Source organism: Balaenoptera acutorostrata, chromosome 4 (assembly GCF_949987535.1).
Source record: "Balaenoptera acutorostrata chromosome 4, mBalAcu1.1, whole genome shotgun sequence".
NCBI classification, from domain to species: Eukaryota; Metazoa; Chordata; class Mammalia; order Artiodactyla; family Balaenopteridae; genus Balaenoptera; species Balaenoptera acutorostrata.
Window position 1 is genome coordinate 54202520 of NC_080067.1, and position 21646 is coordinate 54224165.

The window sequence follows — 21646 nt, forward strand, 5'->3', positions numbered from 1 at the left end:
GCTCTGCTCCTGCTTCCTACTATGTCCTGAGAAGAGCCCTTTTAGTTATTTACTTTCTTTACCTGTGAAACAGGGATTGTAATGGTGCCTCCTTAGAGTTCTTGTGAGGATTAAATTGGTTAAGTAAAACCTAGAGCACATAACTAAGTGTCCTTGGTGTCCTCTATTTCTGTTTTATTTATATTATCACCTCAGTCTGGATACTGTTGATTGCCTAGGAGCTGTCAGCATTGTCAGTCATCTGTATTTAGGAAATGAGATCTTATCCTACAGGACTGAACAGTATTAGATAAGGACAAAGATGTTGGAGACAACTAATTCTAGACATAATTTAATCCATGATACATCTTCTCCGGTTTTTTTTTTTTTTTTTTTTTTTTGGCCACACAGCGTGCAGGATTCCCCGACCAGGGATCGAACCCGGGCCCATGGCAGTGAAAGCACTTAGGCCTAACCACTGGACCACCAGGTAATTCCCCATCTTCTCCTTTCTTTAAATAACAGTGGACAACACCATCCCAGAGCTCTTTTTGAGGCTAGGCATATAGCAACGAGGATCTGAACCCCATGCTGCTATGTTGCAAGAAGCAATAATATTAAGTGTGGGGCTGGAAACTCACCCCCCTCCATCTTGCCTGGGCCTCTGTGCTGGATGGGAGGCCTAGTCCTCCAGCAGGAAAGCCGCCACCCTAAAAGGCAAGTGCAGAGATGCCACAATCAACCTGGCCACCATCATGTCATAGTCTTCCCTGCCTTCCCCCTTAGGCTGTGCATGTGCACGTGTGTCTGTGTGTGTGTGTGTATTAACAACCAAGGGCTTAGTCTTCTGCAATACAAAATTAACATCTTAGATTTGTAAGATTTGTCAATCTAGTAGTGTAAGTCTGCCACTTTTATTATTCAAGATTGTCTTTTGCAATTCTAAGTCTTTTATGTTTTCATATAAATTTTAAAATCAGCATATGAACTTCTACCAAAAAGAAAAAAGAAAACTTGCTGAGATTTTGATTGGGATTGCACTGAAACAACAGATTGGTTTGGGGACTACTGACATCTTACCATTGAGAGTTCTAACCCATGGACATGATCTATCTGTCCCTTTAATTTCTTTCTGGGTTGCAACTTTAATTCATTTCCGTTCACTGCAATTTCAAATGTCTTACTTAGGGATTGAAATGCTTCCCCCCAGCGAGCCTTAGAGATCTAAGACCATGAGACAAGAGGATCTCTCTCTACTTTTTCATCCCACCTGCAACTTTCCCTAAGGCCACGGAGTCAGCCCCAGTCCATTAGGGGTGAACTAGCTGGTGGGGAGAATTGGCTCTGCATTCAGCTCCTGATGCTACCAACCAGGTTCATTTGCCTGAGAACACAGCAAGCCAAACACTGAGATGTGGAAGTTTGCAGCAGAGAAAGGGTTGATTCACAAAGTAGCCAAGCGAGGAGACAAAAGAACAAGTCACAAATCCACCTTCCCCAAAGACAAGGGGCTTAGGATATTTATGAGATAAAGAAGCAGGGTGGCCTGAGGTGTGGGGAGCATGGGGAAAGATAAGAAAAAAGTGAGGTAATCGTCGTTCTGCGCAGGCACAACTAAGCTACATGATTCTTCATGGGACGCATGTTCAGAATACCGTGACATTAGCATCCTCTGAGGGTGGAGTTTTTGACCCTTTGACGGCAAACGGTCACCAATCAGACACTCGTACATGCCCCGTTGCAGGGTCAGTAGTCCCAACCAGTCTTAACTGGCTGGAGAGCCACCTGGACCATAGCTGACTCCAAGTTCCTGAAAAACAAATCGGGCAAACACCTTACGATGCCTACGTCAGAGATACTATCTATAGGGGTGGTGAATGGGTCTTGTAACGCATTGTTTAGGCTACTCGATGCTTGGAGGATACGCAAGTTTTTGTAAAAACAATTAAAGCGAGCTTGATCAGTGAAGGCAGGTTACAGTGTACTATTTATTAAGCAAGTTATAGTTTAATGGATCTGACTGATGACTACCCTCGGTTTGACAGATTCTAATCCACCGTGCCCGCTCACACATGGCTGTTAAAAGTTTGGCTGGTTTTTCCTTGTCCCAGAAGTTCCTTTGCCTGTGCCTATGGCAGGCTTGCTTCTCCACACGCCAGTCCCCAAACTTGAAAATGCCACCGGGCATGAAAGTGCCCACTGGTCTCTCCTTATTTAGGAATGGCTAGTCCATCTCTAGAATTTAATTCTACTGGCCTTCTTTACATCCACAGCCCTCTGGGGGATTTAAGGAAACATGCAATTTTTGTTTTGTTTTTTGGCCACGCAGCTTGCGGGATCTCAGTTCCCTGACCAGGGACTGAACCCAGGTCACGACAGTGAAAGCCCGGAATCCTAACCACTAAGCCACCAAGGAACTCCCCCAAATGCAATATTTTAAAATACTATTTTTTTCCTAATGTTTTCTCGGTGTTTATGGTACGAGCAATGATCTTTTGCAACCTTCCACATCCAACCTGAAAATAGAATCAAAAGAGGCATTTCTAAAAAATTGAAATTAGACAATCCTTTTTTTAAAATATGAGTCAACCTGTTAGGAGAAAGAGGAGTCTTCTCCCAACGTGAAACACAAAAACCTACATTTTATGTTGTGTCGTAGTGAGCACTAAGTTTAATCAACTAAAGTTTATTTCTCTTAAGGATACCAAATCTGGTGGCAGGTAAACTGATATTTTTTTCTTTCTTTTCACAATATTTCAGATTTTGAATATTTGAACTTTACATCAGAATAATGTCAAATGACAGCACAAAATCAGGACATTCATCTATAATTCATCAGAAAAATGATCCACAACAGGTCTCTGATAGAACATTTTTCATTGACGCTTCTAATCAGAGCTTGCTTACCATTCCAGCGGAGATTTTAGGCTTACGAGAATTAGAGGAAGTGCATCTGGAAAACAACCAGATTGCAGAAATCCCCAAGGATATTCAGCATTTAAGGAACGTCAGGATCCTCTACCTGAACAAGAACAAGCTGAAGAATCTGTGCCCCGAGCTGGGGAAGCTGAGCAACCTGGAGGGCCTGGACCTGAGCGACAACCCGCTCCCGGCCTCGTCCCTTCGGGTCGTCAGCGGCATCCGCAAGTTGCGTGAGCTCCGCCTCTACCGCACGGACCTGGCGGAGATCCCCATCCTCGTGTGTAAACACCTTCACCTCCTCGAGCTGCTCGGACTGGCGGGAAACCACCTGAAATCTCTGCCCAAGGAAATGGTGAACCAGACCAAACTGAGGGAGATCCACCTGAAGCGAAACCAACTTGAAGTTTTCCCTCTGGAGCTGTGTGGTCTCTACAACCTGGAGGTCATCGACCTGGATGAGAACAAGCTAAGTGTCATCCCAGAAGAGATTGGGAACCTGACGAAGCTGCAGAAGTTCTACGTGGCGTACAACAGCCTGCCTGTCCTCCCGGAGTCGCTGTGCCAGTGTTCCAAGCTGTCGGTGCTGGATTTATCCCACAATCGCCTCCACTCCATCCCTCACACCCTGGCCGAGCTCTCGCAGGTGACGGAGATTGGGCTGAGCGGGAACCGCCTGGAGAAGGTGCCGCACCTCCTTTGCAGGTGGACCTCGCTGCACCTGCTCTACCTGCACAACACCGGCCTGCGGGTGCTGCGCCGCCCCTTCCGACGCCTGGTTAACCTGCGCTTCCTCGATCTCAGCCAGAACTATCTGGAACGCTGTCCGTTGCAGATCTGTGAGCTGCAGAACCTGGAAATCCTGGCGCTGGATGATAATAAAATATGCCAGGTACCGATTCCCTTCCTGGCTGTCGCTATGCTCCCACCAAGGGCCCTTCCGGCCCTAAATTGGTGTAGTTCTGTGTCTAAACATCAGGAAATTCGAACTGAGCTTATGAGTGAAAATCCGGGGTTAACGGATGTATCCAACAGGTCACCATTTATGTTACTTTTCCCCCCTGAATAGCAATAGTGATCATAAATGGTAGCTGATGTTTACTTACAATATGTATGTGCCAGTCACTGGGCTAAATGTTTTACATGTATTGATATTATCCCATTTAATCCTCACAATAACTTTTCAGTGTGGGTGATATTATCCTCAATGATCTATGAGGAAAATGAGGTATGGGGAGCTTAAGTAACTTGTCAAGGCCACACACCTGTACATGAGAGAGTCAGGATGCCAGCCCACAGCGTTGGGTTGCAGGGTTCATGTTCTTAACAAGACCACCTCCTAACGGGGTTTCCTGAAACAGCAGAGTTCTCTGACACATACAACCTTAGGCCTTAACGTTCCATTCATGGGAAACTGCAAAATCAGTTTGTCCCCAGAGAAACTCTCCCACATGTATGCAGGGTGGTGTGTTCAAAAACGTTCATCATAGGGCTTCCCTGGTGGCGCAGTGGTTGAGAGTCTGCCTGCCAACGCAGGGGACACGGGTTCGAGCCCTGGTCTGGGAAGATCCCACATGCCGCGGAGCAACTAGGCCCGTGAGCCACAATTACTGAGCCTGCGCTCCGCAACAAGAGAGGCAACAATAACGAGAGGCCCACGCACCGAGATGAAGAGTGTTCCCCACTTGCCGCAACTAGAGAAAGCCCTTGCACAGAAACGAAGACCCAACACAGCCATAAAATGAATAAATAAATAAATAAATAAATAAATAATTTTAAAAAAAAAACGTTCATCATAACATTGTTGATAATCATGACGTATGGGAGATAATCTAAATGTCAGTTGGTAGAGGAATTCGCAAGTAAATTGTAGTATATTTGTAAAATGGAATACTACACAATAATTTAAGTGAACTGGAGTTATACGTGCCAACGTAGATAGATCTCAAAATTGTGATGTTTATTAAAAAGTAAAACACCTAACTGCAGAATATTATATCACATATAAATCTTTAATCACACAAAACTACATACACACAACACACAACACATTTTATGGATTTTTTATATGTAATAAAAGTATAAAAAATATGTACTGGAAAAAAACCTCACAAAATTCCTAATAATGACTGCCTCTTGGAAGAGGGAGGAAGTCAAGGAGATGAGGATGGGATCATAAGAGCTCAATTTTAATTGCAGTATTTCATTTTGTTCATTAACAAAAGGTTTGGATGGCGGGTACAGATGCTTTTTTTTTATTTTATGTTTTTATTGAAGTATAGTTGATTTACAATGTTGTGTTAGTTTCAGGTGTACAGCAAAGTGATTCAGTTGTGTATATATATGTTTCTTTTTCAGATGCTTTTCCATTATAGGTTATTACAAGATATTGAATATATCTTTATTATTTTTTTTCATATTTGAAAATTTAAAAGAACAGAGTTTTGTTAAAAGCAAAAGACAACTGTAGAGAGAGAGAAAGGGAGGTTTGGAAATCAACAACAGTAACCAAATATTAGGTCTGTTTTTCCTAGCCATGAACACCACTCTCATGTACTTCGTACATTATAAAAGTCCTAGCCTTAAAGTTGTTTTTTGTTCTTTTTTTATCTTTTACTCGACTTTCAATTTCTAGAACTTTGGGGTTTTTTATTTTTTGGTTTTCCTCATTGCTAGAGAGTTTCAAAACTGCCTTTCAGGAAGTAAATATTTTGATGATGACTTTAAGATTTAGGAAGAGAATCTAGGACTTAATCTCTACTTAGGTAGCAGCCCACCTTGGAGGATTTTAGAGGTTCTATGAGAAGCCCTCTGCCCGTCTCCCAATTCTTCTGCAGCTCATGTAAGAAATTCCTTTTATAGTGAACAAAATCTGTCATTCCACAGTTGGAGTGAAAGGCTCAAAATATAAGGCGCCCTTGGGAAGTTCACTTAAATCCTATTGAGTCATGAGTGATACCTAATCCTTTCCTGTGAGACATTTTAAGAAATCAGGGTGGAGGAGGGAATCACATACAGATGGCTCCTTAACAAAGATTAGCCTCACCCAATACCAAGTTTTACTGCAAGTCAAACTGCACCGAAATGTGAACACGTTCAATGTTATTATGTTGAACGTGAAAATCTCCATGTACCAGTGCTTATTATTCTTCAGTTCTTATGATGGTATTTCCGCGGCTTTTGTCCTCCTTTTTCTATTTCCTATTATGCCTCCAGCAACCTCCCAATGCACCTCTCTCCATAATGACATGTTGCCTTTAAGCCAACTCCTTATCTCTCACACCCCAAAATTTACCTCATGGGCTTCTGACGCTGGAAGCCTGGCCAGTAGCTTTTTCTTGCCTAGATGGAGGCAAAAGTAGCTAATTCTCAGTGTGTATCTAGATGGATTTTATTTGTATGGTACATTTCTATTGTTGACTGAAAAAAGACAGACAACCTAAAAGTTGAGAAGTATGTTTTATTTTGTGGACAAAACTGAGGACTTAAGCAGGGGACGCAGCCTCTCAGCTCAGAGGGACTGCTCCACAGACGGAAGGGAGGAGCGGAGATATACAGGACTTTTTGCAACAAAGTCTAGGTAGTCGGAACTTCAAAAGATTACTGTTAATTAAAGAAAACCAAATTCTCAAGTTAAGGAATTTAGCGCTTTTCTGTGTATGGGAAGATGCAAGAGTCTGGGCTCACTGAAATCATTCCTTTGATATGCGCCTCAGCTATCTAGGGCCAGTATCCTGTGCTTTCCCATCCTGAGTCTCCTCAGGGTGCACCGGGGAGGTTGACTGCAGTGGCTGAGGGCTTGGGAGTGGGCAGCCCATTTGTCTCCATCCTGAGTTCCCTCAGGGCTCACTGTCAGGTGGCTGCAACATCTTTTGTTTACTGATTTGGCTGCTAACATTTTTCATTCACACTATTAAGGGGGAAAATTCAACCTCAGAATGGCTACAGCTCAATTATAGTGTCAGCAATAATTGTTCTCATTTGACGCTCTGCAGGTTTTCTGTACATCCAAATTTACTTACACTATACTTTAATATGACTACGATGGGATTAATTATTAGATCTTAAATATCCCGGGGAAAAAAATCTTTAAAATTCAGTGGGCTTTTGAAAAAGAAAAGCTAAACCTATGAACTAAGTAAACAGCAATAAGAGTGAAATGACTAGGTTATAATGAAGTGGTTAGATTGAAAACTCTTTCCCCGTTATGTTGGACTGCATTGAATGCAGATGCTTCCCATTGAAGGGATCTAAGGGCCTAATGAAGAATTTTGAAATAGCCAAGAAGGAAAGCTTAAACATCAGTTTCTCTGGAGGTTGACTTGTTCTGAGTTTTCTTTTCTTTTCTTTTCTTTTTTTTTAATATAACTACGTTTATTCTTTTTTTTTTAAATTAAATTTATTTATTTAATTTTGGCTGCGTTGGGTCTTCGTTGCTGCGCGTGGGCTTTCTCTAGTTGCGGCAAGCGAGGGCTACTCTGTTGCAGTGCGTGGGCTTCTCATTGCTGTGGCTTCTCTTGTTGCAGAGCACGGGCTCTAGGCGTGCGGACTTCAGTAGTTGTCGCACGTGGGCTCAGTAGTTGTGGCTCACGGGCTCTAGAGCGCAGGCTTAGTAGTTGTGGCGCAGGAGCTTAGTTGCTCTGCGGTATGTGGGATCTTCCTGGACCAGGGCTCGAACCCGTGTCCCCTGCATTGGCAGACGGATTCTTAACCACTGCACCACCAAGGAAGCCCAAGTTTTCTTTTTTTAATGTTAATAAATAAGTAAAACTGTAAACAGTTTATAACTTTTTGTTTGTTTGTTTTGTTTTAATTATTTATTTATTTTTGGCTGTGTTGGGTCTTCGTTTCTGTGCGAGGGCTTTCTCCAGTTGCGGCGAGTGGGGGCCACTCTTCATCGCGGTGTGCGGGCCTCTCACTGTCGCGGCCTCTCCCGTTGCGGAGCACAGGCTCCAGATGCGCAGGCTCAGTAGTTGTGGCTCACGGGGCTTAGTTGCTCCGCGGCATGTGGGCTCTTCCCAGACTAGGGCTCGAACCCGTGTCCCCTGCATTGGCAGGCAGATTCTTAACCACTGCGCCACCAGGGAAGCCCAGTTTATAACTTTTTAAGAAAATGAACCCTCACACTACACAATAAAGAGAAAAATGTCTTATGGCAGATTCCAAGTGTATGAGACTTTTGCCTGTAGGTCAAAAGAAAGCCCACTATAGAGATAATCTATTCACTAATTATTTACCTATTCCACCCATCTAGAGAGAGATTGGGCTGAGCCAAACTCTATTAACCATTCTCATGAAAAGTAGAGTGGCAGATTAGGGAATGGGTGGGAGGAAAGCCCAAAGGCTGAAGCAGGGACCTGTGAGGAAGGATTTCCCAGTGAGGAATAAAACCAGATAAGGGAACTATATTTCAAAATGAGTTAAGAAGCTATTAAGACACAGAGTTGGGCCTTTTTTCCTACAAGAAAATAGGCATTTCTGTAACATAATCAATAGGGTGATTGTGTCACATATTTTAAGAATGAGATTTTTCCATGTGGTTCCAGAGGGCCAGAAAGAGGCCAATAGGTGGATGTATTAGTGACACAGATTTTGGCTTGACAGGAGAAGGAAATTTGATAAGTAGTGGTCTTCATCCGATGAGCTTTTCATCCCAGGAGGTGGTGTTTAAATATGGGCTGGATGGCTAGCTATGGAACATATTCAACCACCATATTAGAGGGTTAGAATAGAGAGACCTTTTTAAGGCCTTCCAACTCTGAAAGTCTGGGAGTGGGAGTCTGTGAAATGCCTGCCTAATACCAGGACGGATAGCCTTGGGATTCACTGGAGGGCAGAAGATACAATTGTAATTCATTGTTTCCTTCCACCTGAGATTTTAACTAAAGTTTCAGAATTGCTGAGCTAAAGCCTTTAAGGGTGAGAGAGAGGTCATGCCACTAATTGATCAGTTCCAATAACAGAATTAATTATGAATATTATAGTTGCAATATTACACTAATAAGCTTAGTACTTTTTCTTTCAGTAGTGTCAAGCATTTGATACACTACAGCTTAAAAATTTGCAATAAAGTCGGTTAAAAATTGATCTAATTTTATCCAGTGCATAAAAGTAAAGAGCAGAGAGGCTGGGGGAAAGGTAGAACTCCAGACTTTAGATCTATGAGTATAAATACTATATATGCAAACATATGGGCTAACTTTTCATCAGTAGGAGATGCTAAATTGCTCTACTTATTTTTTAAACATTCTGCCTCAAAACTAAAAGCCCAATTTATTTTCTTACTGTTAAAAATAATCTTGACCTGAAACTTATCTTTTTGGAATACTTCCAGTTACCTTCAGACTTTGGTTTACTTTCAAAACTGAAGATTCTTGGACTAACTGGAAATCAGTTTTCTTCCTTTCCAGAAGAAATCCTTTCTTTAGAGTCTTTAGAGAAATTATACATTGGCCAAGATCAGGGAGCCAAGCTTACCCATATGCCAGAAAGCATTAGGAAACTACAGGTAAGCCTCCCTAAACGAGCAGGCAAAGAATTACATGCCCTGATTCCTTAAATTGGCTGATATTGAGAAGACATGGTGTTGTTCTCACAGGTTGCATGTGGAATCATCCATACAAGATCCCTAGCTCCCAGCAAGCAGTCACCGTTACACTTTGAGACTTCCACTGTCTTCCTGAACAGCCCCGGGATCCATACTCCATGAACATTTTATTGTAATTGCTCTTGGATATGTCAAGCCACACTTGTTTCTACTGTGTGGTTTGGCATGTTTTATTTGCAGAAACTGAGTCATACCACTTTCCATACCACTGAGTCATTTCCACTTTTTAAAAATATTCCCTGAAAATTATACTATTTTGAAGTTAAGGTATCATACAGATGACATGGCTGGGAGTCTGCATTTTGGATGGGACAGTCTGATTTCCCTCCCTGCATGGTGGAAGGCATATCATGGTGTACTTAACTATTGCACCAGGTTCATGCTGAAGATGGGTCCACAGCACTATGCTAAATCCTAGCAAAGCAACAAGATGACATCATTCAAAGTAGCCATACCAGTGTGTCTTTATGTATGCGTAGTTTAAAGAATTTTTTTTCATGTTCCTGGTGCCACACTTTAACAATGATAAAGGAGGTGTAAGCCACTACATAACTCCCAGTCATGGAACTGAGCAATGGCATGTACAGAACAGGTACTTTTCACCTGTTCCTAATTCTCTATTTCTTTGCCCTGTGTTCATAGAACTCCTTTCATCAACTTGCTCCTTGTACATGTCATGCCACACTCTCCAAAATCTTAGGGTGAAATGCAAACATTAAAATCTTGCCCAGTGAATCTGAAAATAGTTAACCTATTCTCTGTACATTTTGGCTACATCCACTTGGACAATGTTGGATTGATGTTTGTGACAATTGCAGTTCTGTAGCAACTGCCACAGAGAATTAGCTGTTGAAAGGGAGCAAATGATATTTGTAGTTAAATGATCCAAACTGTTTTTCCATAAAGTTCTTGTGAAACAAATAAACACTAGATTCCCATGTTCTCTTTTCCCTGCATACATGGGAACCACAACTGATGGCTTAACTCAAAAATAATTGTAGTTTTTGATGATGATTCTTTAAATGTGTTTTTCCCTTTATCCCAATGCATAATATCCCCATTGAAAGAACATGGAGGGACTTCCCTGGTGGTCCAGTGGGTAAGACTCTGCACTCCCAATGCAGGGAGCCCAGGTTCGATCCCTGGTCGGGGAACTAGCTCCTGCATGCATGCTGAAACTAGGAGTCCGCATGCAGCAACTAAGACCCGGAACAGCCTAAGTAAATAAATATTAAAAGAAAAAAAAGAAAGAAAGAACATGGGAACTCACAGGTCATTCTGGTTACCATAATTCTTTTATCAATGTAAGGATCATTATGGTATACTCTCATGTTATTTCAGAGTCTTAAAGAGCTGTATGTAGAGAACAATTATCTCAAGTACCTGCCTGTATCCTTGGGATCAATGCCCAACTTGGAAATTCTTGATTGCCGCTGCAATCTGATTAAGCAACTTCCAGATGCCATTTGCCAAGCACAAGGTGAGGAATCTTTGTAGATCCACAGCCCAGTGGAGTTTGAGGCCAGCATTTCCCATGATTGAAGGCTTCCTTGCCCTACTAAAGATCAATCTTAGTGATGAGAGCTTAGACCTACCCCATCATCTCCTTGCAGAGCTTCCTAGTGGTGTGGGGAAGGCCAGGTGCCAGATTAATACAGCTAAGAGCCTCACAAAGGCAATTAGATTGTTTATTAAGAATTGAAAAGAAAATAGCAACTGCTAAGAAAGTTAGCATTCATCCATATAGTCATTATGCCATGAACAAGAATTTACTGAATACCTACTATCTGCCAGAATTTGGAGTTGGGGGTCCTGTATTAAATTTGCATTAGGTCAATACGTCACTTGAATAAAAGGAAAAGGATTGACCCAGAGTAATGAAATTAGCAAGAGGAGACTTTTGGAGCTACATGATTGACATGAAAAATCATACATGATTCATATTTGAACATGCAAACATTTTCCACTAGGCTAAACCACTATTTGTAAATCCATCCATTCACTGAACAGGCTTTTGCTGAGATCCTACTGGAACCAAATAAAAACTTTTTTTTTGCCATAATGTGCTGAATCTTCAGGTTTATAGATGTGTTTTCAAGCTATGACTTATTCTTTAATGAAAGGAGGATGAAGGAATATGAGTGGAAGCTGTTGCCTGCCCATACCCGTAGGACATAATTCAAAGAGTAGCTGCAGGGGTGGGTATGAGGTACTCCTTAGTCATACTCCTGACTATGCATTTTTATCCTCTCTTTGATCCCTGGAGGAATGGAACGTTCTCAACATTTTTTAGTATTTACTAGATTCCTGTCTCTAACACTGATTTACACTGGCTCCAACAAGTTTGAGTTGTTATAAAAAAGAGAACTTGGTTTGCCTCATTAAATGTGCCGTCTTTTGTTACATGGCATAGGAGGAAACTAACACTTAAAAGTGATTGGACTAAAGAATGCATGCTTTAATTTTGCTTGTTTTTAAGACAAATTCATTATTTTAAAAAAATCATTTCAGCTTTGAAAGAATTACGGCTCGAGGACAACTTGATCACCCATCTTCCAGAGAATCTGGATAGTCTAGTGAATCTAAAAGTTCTGACACTGATGGGCAATCCCATGGAAGAACCCCCAATGATAGTGTGTGCCGAAGGCGCTGAGGCTGTATGGGCGTACCTTAAAGAAAGAAGAAATATGAAGACAATGGCAACGAAGGTAAAATCAGCAAAAATTTTGTATAACATATTCACAGTTGCTTGGAGTGGGATTAGTGTTAAACTACAGATTTATGAGGCTGCTCTGTACACATCAATACCTTGAGACTAGAGATTCTTATTTACTTTTATATCCCCGGGGCTAAGCGAGAGAGTTTTTAACATCATCCTAGCATTTTTTGTCTTTTCTATTCCTTTTCTCTTTGTCAGATGAGAAGCCGACAAATAGGCAAAAGAAACCAAAACTTCAAATTCCCAAACTATCTAAAACTGTTGGACTATTCACTGGAGTGAAAAGCTTATGTTAACAAAGTCAGTAAGATGAGGCTGAAAAATTAGAAAGGAAAGCATTTATGGATCAGAGGTCTAGAGACCAGAGTTCTGCTCTGCCCCTAACTTAGCATCAAAGGGCTAAGATCCTTCTCACTCTCCTTGCCCACCAAGCCCATGGAAACATAAGGATATCCCAGACAGCCCAGGAACGTGTCCACTTCAGTCAGTATTCAGTATTCTTCATTCAACTGGTCCAAACCCCCATCATCTCACACCCAGATGACTGCATTAGCCCTCCAACTAGTGTCCCTACTTCCTCACCTGCTTCCCCTGTGATATATCCTCCACCCAGCAGTCAGACCTACGCTGTTAAAACCTAGGTCAGATCTTGCCACGCCTCTGCTGAAGTGGGCAACTCTCCATTTTACCTGAAATAAGAGTTAGTCTTTGGTCTGTAAGACCCTTTATCAATGGCCCTCAATCATATCAGACCTAACATCCTCCCTTTCCTGGTAAATATTGTGTGATACCTCCTTTACGCTTCTGAAATTAAACTCATAGATAATATAAGCTACCACAAACATAATTTTAATAAATCAAAATAATGCCCGAGCTGCAACATAAAGGAAAAAAGTTTATATTAAAATATTAATTTTAATATGTATATACTCAGGAATGACTACACTGGAAGAATGAAAATAATATTTGGGGGATACTTCCTAAAAGCATTTTGAAAAGCCATGCACCCTCTTGCACATTTTAAAATTGATATTTAACCTTTTTTGCCACTAAGTTTAAATCATTGCAAAGGATTTACTTTCCAGTGAATTTTACATACTGACATCTTAAAATAGAGTTGTTAGATCAGTATTTTAAATGTATCCAATGGAATCTAAGTACCATTATGATTTGATATGTCAGTAAACATCAATTTACAAATACTTAAACAAGTTCTTATCTTACATGCCAAAATTTTATGTCATTTCTTTTTCTTCTTGAACGTGTATTTCCATTCCACTTTCCCCTCAGAATTAACCTTAGTGTGTGTGTGTATGTCATTTACAGATCACCTCATACTTCTAGGCTACAAAAATGTTTATATAAATTAAAATTTTAAACTAAAAATTTTTTCTATGATCACAGTGTTGTAATGTTCTGGATTGAGTCAGTGCAATTAGTAGTAGTATAAAATTGACCAAAATAATATAAAATCTATTATAAATTTTTATATTTAATTATTTGACTTACAGGATTTTTGGAAAGACTTTTTCACATAGTTTATATATCCTTGCATAAATATTAATTATTGCTAGAATGAGATAAAGTTTGGCATCAGTTCCATTCCTATATTTTAGTTTACAGATGAGAAACCTCGTTTAAATTCTTAAGTTGACAAGAATGGAAAAAGTTTTTTTTTTTTGCCTATATCGTTTTGTTTTAAGTGACAGGGCCTCACATATCTCTGAACTTCTTCCAGATATATCGCAAAAAAATAGATAGCAGGCTCTAAGCTGACAAATTAACTTCAATTTTCTTGAAGGCAAAGAGCCGGAAACCACCTGACTTACAAAAGGATTGGTTACCCAGTCTGTAGAGCCAACATCAATATTATTATTTTTTTAATACATTTATTTATTTTTGGCTGCATTGGGTCTTCGTTGCTGCGCGCGGGCTTTCTCTAGTTGCGGCAAGCAGGGGCTACTCTTCGTCACAGGTGCGCTGGCTTCTCATTGCGGTGACTTCTCTTGTTGCGGAGCACAGGCTCTAGGCGCAGAGGCTTCAGTAGTTGCAGCACAGGGGCTCAGTTGTTGTGGCTCGCGGGCTTAGAGCACAGGTTCAGTAGTTGTGGCTCACGGGCTTAGTTGCTCCGCCACATGTGGGATCTTCTCAGACCAGGGCTCGAACCTGTGTCCCCTGCATTGGCAGGCAGATTCTTAACCACTGCACCACCAGGGAAGTCCTACTATTTTAAATTATCTCTTTTTTTGGTGTCCCAGAGGTTTTTGGAGTCCAGGGCAACCCCCCTGGTCAGATTCAAGTAGATGAGAGGCTGCCAGAGGGGCAGTTGTGAAGGGGCAGCTACAACTAGAGGATCAGCAGTTGTGTTCCTTGGCAGATACATTTCAGCAAGGGGTACGGATGGAAGCTGAAGCTCTGGAAATGAGTTGCTTCCAACCTATCTAAGCCTGCACACTCTTGGAAAGTCTTTGTGGACCAGGGTGCATGTCACAAAATAGAGGTCTGTTAAATCTTAACACACAAAAAGCCTCGTAAATTTCCAGAATCCCCCTCTGGGCAATACTGTTCCCCTGGAAAATCACCACCTTAACTGATCTGCTGCTTCCACTCTGCATCTCATCCTTCCCATTTTCACTTTACTTCAGTCACAAATGGGGTTCTTGGTGTTTTTTCAAGGCCCATGCGTGCTCCTGCTTCAGAGCCTTAACACTGGCTCCTGCCTCTGCCCAGAGGTGCTTCCCCCAGATGTGGACAAGACCGGCCCTCACTTAATTCAGCCTCTGCTCAAATATCCACATATCTGCCCTTCATCCACCTTATATAAAACAGCATACCTCCACCCACCTCATTCATTCATTCGTTCAACAACTATTTACTGAGCTGCTACTATGTACCAGGCACTGGAAATACATTCACTGAAAAAAATGGACAAATATTTCTGTCCTCATATTGCTTAAAGCCTAGTGTGACAGGAATAAGAACATGAAATATAAAACATAAAATTGTATACTATGTTAGAAAGTGATTAATTGGTATTGCAAAAAAGCTCAAGCTAAGGAGAACTGAGATTGCCAGAAGTAGTGTGTGCGTGAGTGTGTGTTATAGGGGTTTCAAATTTTGTTTTTGGTCCAAACATTTATTTAGGCAGGAAAAACTGGCAGAGTTCAGACTGCTGTTCCATCCTACTGGACTACTAAAGTAGCCACTTACTATATTTAATCTCTGTTCTTTCATCTGATCTTACTTCAGTTAGCTTTTTTTTTTTTAATTTTTATTTTATATTGGAGCATAGTTGATTAACAATGTTGTGTTAGTTTCAGGTCTACAGCAAAGTGATTCAGTTATACATATACATGTATCTGTTCTTTTTCAAATTCTTTTCCCATTTAGGTTATTACAGAATATTGAGCAGAGTTCCCTGTGCTATACAGTAGGTCCTTGTTGGTTATCCATTTTAAACATAGTAGTGTGTACATGTCAATCCCAAGCTCCCAATCTATCCCTCCCCTGCCACCCTTCCCCCTGGTAACCATAAATTTGTTTTCTAAGTCTGTGAGTCTCTTTCTGTTTTGTAAATAAGTTCAATTGTATCTTTTTTTTTTTTTCAGATTTATAGGGGTTTCAATTTAATGAGATGGTCAGGGTAGGCCTCATTGGGAAAATGACTGTCTTAGCTCAGGCAACCATTACAATATATCATAGCTTGGGTGGCTTGAACAACAGAAACTTATTTTCTCACAGTTCTGGAGGCTAGAAGTCCGGGATGGTCCATTGTGCCAGCATGGTCAGTGTCTGGTGAGGGCTCCCTTCCTGCCTTGCAGACGGCTGCCTTCTCACCGTGTCCTCACGTGACAGAGAAAGAGCAAGCTTTCTGATGTCTCTTCTTATAAGAGCACTGATTCCGTCATGAGAGCCTCACCCTCATGACCTTATCTCACCTCATTACCTTCTAAGGCCCAATCTCCAAATACCACCACATTGGGAATTAAGGCTTTTCAACATATGAATTGCGGGAGCAGGGGACACAATTCAGTCCATAGCAATGACAATTGAGCAAATTCTTGAAGAAGTGGAGGGGTGAACCATCTGAATATTAGGAAGAGTGTTCCAGGCAGAGCAAGCAGTAAAGGCAAAGGCCCTGAGCTGGAGCAGTGCCTGCGTGTGTCTGAGCAGTGAAGAGGCCTGCATTGCTGGAGCAAGTGAGCAAGGGGGAGAGAGTTAAGAGATCAGGAGGGAGGGGCAGATCGGATAGGGCTTTGTAAGCCATTGCAAGGCCCTGAGTTTTGGGGGGGGGGGTTGTTTGTTTGTTTTTGTTTAAGACGTGGATTTATTTAGAGAGATACACATTCCATAGACAGAATGCCGTCCATCTCAAAAGGTGAAAATGACCTTGGGAGAATCACACTCCACAGACAGAGTGTGGGCCATCTCAGAAGGTGAGAGGCCAGGACTTGAGTTTTTATTCTGAGAGAAACGGGGAGCCACTGGCAGGTTCGAAGAGTCTACTAGAGAAGAGATTTCCTGAGTAGGTGCGAAGGAATAGGATCCCAAGAACAAGTAAGGGCTGCCCGTAGGTAGGAGTGCAGGTAGTCCAGGAACAAGAGGAAGGCAGGGCACAGGCATACCCATTCCCCTTGCTGTGCACTGTCACCTCCGCCATCTGTCAGATTATACAGTCATGTGTTTATTGTTTATTGTCTATTCGCCTCTCTGGGATGTGAGCTCCACAGAGCCAGTGACTTTGGTATTTAACTGCTGTTTCCCAAATGTCTAGAACAGTGCCTGGCACATAAAGCACCAAATACTTGAAAAATGCTTTGCCCGGATGACTGGCCAATTGAGAAAGAGAGAAAATAAGGTTCAGAGTTCTAGTGACATTCCATTCTCCACATCTTGAAAACTACATACCAGAACAAAGAGCTGTAACCATCCCCAGTCCATTGTGATACCAGCTGATACTGTTCTTGTTTTCAGATTCAGGCATGGTGGCGTGGAATAATGGTACGCAAAGGATTTGGGAAATTTGAAGACCTGCTGAAATTGCAAAAGAAGGGAAGGAATTCTCCAAAAGATAAGAAAGGAAAGAAGGATGTAAAAGGAAAATCTGTAAAGAAAAATAAGAAATAATTCTATAAATGTATGAATTGAGGTAATGAACCCTGATGGATTAAGAGGGCAAAATCTCTAGGAATTAGATGCCTACCACACAAAAATTATTCACAGAGTTGTGGTTATTTATAAAAATAAAGGTTCTTTTACTGAAATGTTGGTGGATACAAATGCTATGATGCCTGGGAATTGCTTCAGAATAATATCAGGAAGAGGTAAGCGTGGAGGATCCAAATGAAACAAGATTTGCCAAAAGTTGGTAATTGTAGAAGCATGTGACAGGTACATGGAGGTTCACTGTACTATCATGTCTACTTTTAAAACTTTTAATTATGAAATAATTCACAGGAGGTTCCAAAGAAATGTACAGGGAAGTCCATGCACCCTTCACCCTCCCTCAATGTTGACATCCTACATAACTATAGTACAGTAACAAAACCGGAAAATGGACATCACTACCAGCCACAGAGCTTATTCAGATTCCATCACTTATACATGCACTTTTGTGTGTGTGCATGTGTGTGTGTGTGTGTGAGTGTGTGTAGTCCAATGCAATTTTCTTACATGTAGCTTTTGTGAAGCCACCAACACAATCAAGATACAGCATTGTTCTATCACCACCAAGGGAGCTTGTGCTATTGCTTTTAGTCACACCTACCACCTACCCCTCTTCCAATCCTTAACCTATAATTTTGTTATTTCAAGAAGATCATGTAAATGGAATCACATAGTATGTAACATTTGGGGACTGGCCTTTTTTTTTTTTAATACTATATACCAGCATCATAACCTTACTATTTTTTTAAATTAATTAATTAATTAATTAATGGCTGTGTTGGGTCTTTGTTTCTGTGCGAGGGCTTTCTGTAGTTGTGGCAAGTGGGGGCCACTCTTCATCGCGGTGCGCAGGCCTCTCACTATCGCGGCCTCTCTTGTTGCGGAGCACAGGCTCCAGACGTGCAGACTCAGTAATTGTGGCTCACGGGCCTAGTTGCTCCGCGGCATGTGGGATCTTCCCAGACCAGGGCTCGAACCCGTGTCCCCTGCATTGGCAGGCAGATTCTCAACCACTGCACCACCAGGGAAGCCCGGGGACTGGCCTTTTTATTCTGTATAATTCACTTCCAGTCCATCCAAGTAGTGCATGTATCAATAGTTTATTCCTTTCTGGTTGCTGAGTAGTAGTGCATAGTTTATTTCACCATTCACCCTTTGAAGTGTGTTGCTGTGTTTCCAGTTTTTGGCTAGTATGAATAAAGCTGCTGTGAACATTTGTTCATAGGTTTTTGCATGAGAACAGGTGTTCATGGAATTCATGGGAATGCCCAAAGAAGTGAAGAATCATTACCTAAAACATCTCCATTTATACCACTCAAGATCTCCTCACCCTGATGCCTTTTCCTTTTTTTTTTCTTTTTTTTTGGCCACACTGTATGGCTTGTGGGATCTTAGTTTCCTGACCAGGGATTGGACCCAGGCCAACAGCAGTGAAAGCAGCAAGTCGTAACCACTGGACTGCCAGGGAATTCCCATGATGACTTTTTCTTTTAGAGTGGTATTGATTTCAAATTCTATGTGTCTTTCAAGCAACGATTGCAATATGAATTATTAGTGTAGCAAGAAGAAAGCAAAACCTAACTTGACTGGAGCATATCAGAATAGAAGTGTGTGAACAGACCCTTCTGCCATGCAGTGAATTTCATGCTCTAGTAAGAGAAAACTAAAAAATCACTTAGAGCAGCACAGAAACTTTAATGAGTTAAGTAGGTTTTATGTGGCAAATTCCATGTCAAGGAAATGCTCAGAGGTAATATGTTAATTTGTTTATTTTAGCAACAAAGTATTTTACTTTATTTTCACAAGGTATTTTTTGATACTGGGTTTTGAATTTTCGACCACTTTTAATGAAGATTTGTATGTCAGTGGCCATTATTAGTGTTCATGGTTTGTATCTGAGATAAAACCAAGAGAACATAAAATAATAAACCACTGAAAGGAATACTTTCTGATAAAAATGTGAGTGGACCACATTAAGATACATATATGGTAAAGATAACATGAAAATGTTCCACAGTTAGTGCCTTTCACCTTAGAATTTCACACACACACGCACATACACATAAACACACACCCTTATATTTAAAATATTTAGGAAAAGAGAGGAAGAAAATTCCAGGGCAAGACAAAAGGAGATGCAGCACCAGAATCTAAGCATTTTTGTCAGGGCTTCTAAACAGTAAGTGAACTAACTATATATCAAAACAAATGAAAATCCATTGAAAAATGTCATTCTTGTTTTATAAAATAGAGGATAAAGACATGCTCACATTAGATTATTATAGACAATATATATTTACAAAGCTCTTGTACTGTAAATCCCACCAAACAGCCCAGAAGCTGGTACTCCTTGATTTCACCGGGATTCACTCTTGTTCTTTTCTTCCCCCTTAGGATGGTGTGTAGCTTAGTTGAGCCTTGAGAAGTCAGCTTACTGAAACCCACCATGGTCAAAGTGAATGCTGCTTCTGTGATCTTGGTCAAAGCTTTCTAGTTCTTCCTCCTGTGAGGCTGGGAGGACCCACCTCTTCATTCCTATCTCGGTGATCTCAGGAAGTTTGGTCACGGCACATAACAAGTGTCTAAACCATTGTCCACACTCCCGAAAAACTGATGGCTGAAGGCTAATATCCAGCTCGGTTGACTCTTTGAGGAGCCACAGGTTTTGGCAGAAGATGGTCCATTCGGCATCACAGATGCTGTCATTATAGCTCAGGTCCAGCTTCTGCAGCCTGGCCAGGTGACCTGTCCGGATTACCGATGCTGAAAAACAAAATCACTCTAAATGCTAAAAGCCAAGGATACTTTCTAGTGTGACTATTTCCCACTTCCAATAACACAACACAGTAGCTCCAGGATTCGTAATGACAAGAGTGATACTTAGTAATGAAATGTTATTAGCTAGCAGTTTTATTCAGGGCATCTGAAATTACTCTAGTAACAAATTTCCTCTCTGCATTTCATGTACAGCTTGAAAATGGATTTTTCTTTCTCTTTCCAAATCCCATACCAAAGAGTGTCTTTTTTGTCAAGTTCCTGCTCTCTGCTCCACTGGAGTCCCAACTCTTACTGCAGACTTTCTCTAATTAAAGGTGAAGAGTCATGGCTCACTGGCTTTAACTCAGGACCATTTCTGAATAGTTTTCTTGCTGTTTAATGCTGTTTAATTATTCATTGCTTATTCATTCTTCATTCAACAGTTATTTAATCGAGCACTTTCCATGGGCAAAATAGGCTTGGATAATTTCTAATTCATGGGTCAATTAGAGACTTTAATACATGGATCAAGTTTTCCTTTGAATAGCACATATCACAGTACTACCCAAAATGGCTCTCAATAAATAACAGTTAATGATGGAGCTAAGAAAAGGAGCTAGGAGAGACAGCCAAAGCAGACAGGACATGCTTCCCTTTTCAGCCAAAAACAGGAATGGATTACAGAGATGAGATGTGTAGAATCTCAGAGTTGGAAGGGACCTTGGAAGGCTCCTCATTCAACCTGATCGATGATCAGAGAGAAATCCCTCTCACAGCTTCTCTACTGGGGACCAGCCCAACTCTGCCAGAAGTCCCTCTTCAGGTTGACCCAACAGAGGGAAGCAACTCTCAGCGGGAGGAAAGCATGCCTCTAGGCCCTATCTGACTTTCCCCACTGCCCACCTCAGCCTGCTGGTTCCTGCTGGGAACCTTCCTCGTGCCAACCATGCAGTGTTGGACAACAGTCAGGTCCCCTCAAATGTCCCCCCTGTAGGCCTAAACACACCCTGGTCCTTCAATCATTCCTCACACATCATGGCTTCCACACCAAGTGGGATGCTCCGTCCCCATCATTTTCATCATCCCAGTCAGGACACTCAACAGCTGCATTTGGTCCCTAGGTGTTCATGTTGATCGTGTCCCTTCCTATCTTTCTGTCTCGGAACATTACTCACCATGTTCTCAGGACCTAGCTAAGTGTTAAAGATAATGAGCATGCTTTTTCCCTTTAGAAGGTTTTCTGTTACAGACATTTTCAAACATATAAAAAGTAGATGGAATAGGAGTGAGAACTCCCATCTTCCCATCAGTCAGCTTCAATGCTATTTTCATTACACTGATCTTGGCTCATCCAGTCCCCTTCCCCTACTTTTTGTTTGTTTGTTTTTTAGTATTTTAAAGCAAATCTCAGACATTGTTTTACCTTTCCTATACTATTTGAATTTTCCAATGATGTGAGTACTCTATTTATTATATTTTAGTATTTTATGTGCGTTATA

The 21646-nt window shown here is 41.3% G+C and overlaps 2 protein-coding genes across 2 annotated transcripts in view; one reads left to right on the forward strand and one right to left on the reverse strand.

The window, feature by feature from the left end:
* The first annotated feature begins 401 nt into the window (after positions 1–401).
* Positions 402–17391, forward strand: LRRIQ4 (leucine rich repeats and IQ motif containing 4). Its single transcript, XM_007197558.2, is given in 9 exon segments — positions 402–469; positions 2740–3295; positions 3297–3392; positions 3394–3636; positions 3638–3790; positions 9233–9406; positions 10847–10985; positions 12017–12213; positions 17199–17391. Coding segments are annotated over 8 exon segments (1680 nt in total). The 5' UTR covers positions 402–469; positions 2740–2770; the 3' UTR covers positions 17352–17391.
* A 2430-nt stretch (positions 17392–19821) lies between these two features.
* The window catches only part of LRRC31 (leucine rich repeat containing 31), a 31206-nt gene continuing 29381 nt past the window's right edge, over positions 19822–21646 (reverse strand). Inside the window, 1 exon segment of the mRNA XM_007197534.2 lies at positions 19822–20153. Within this exon segment, the coding sequence (XP_007197596.2) occupies positions 19822–20153 (332 nt within the window).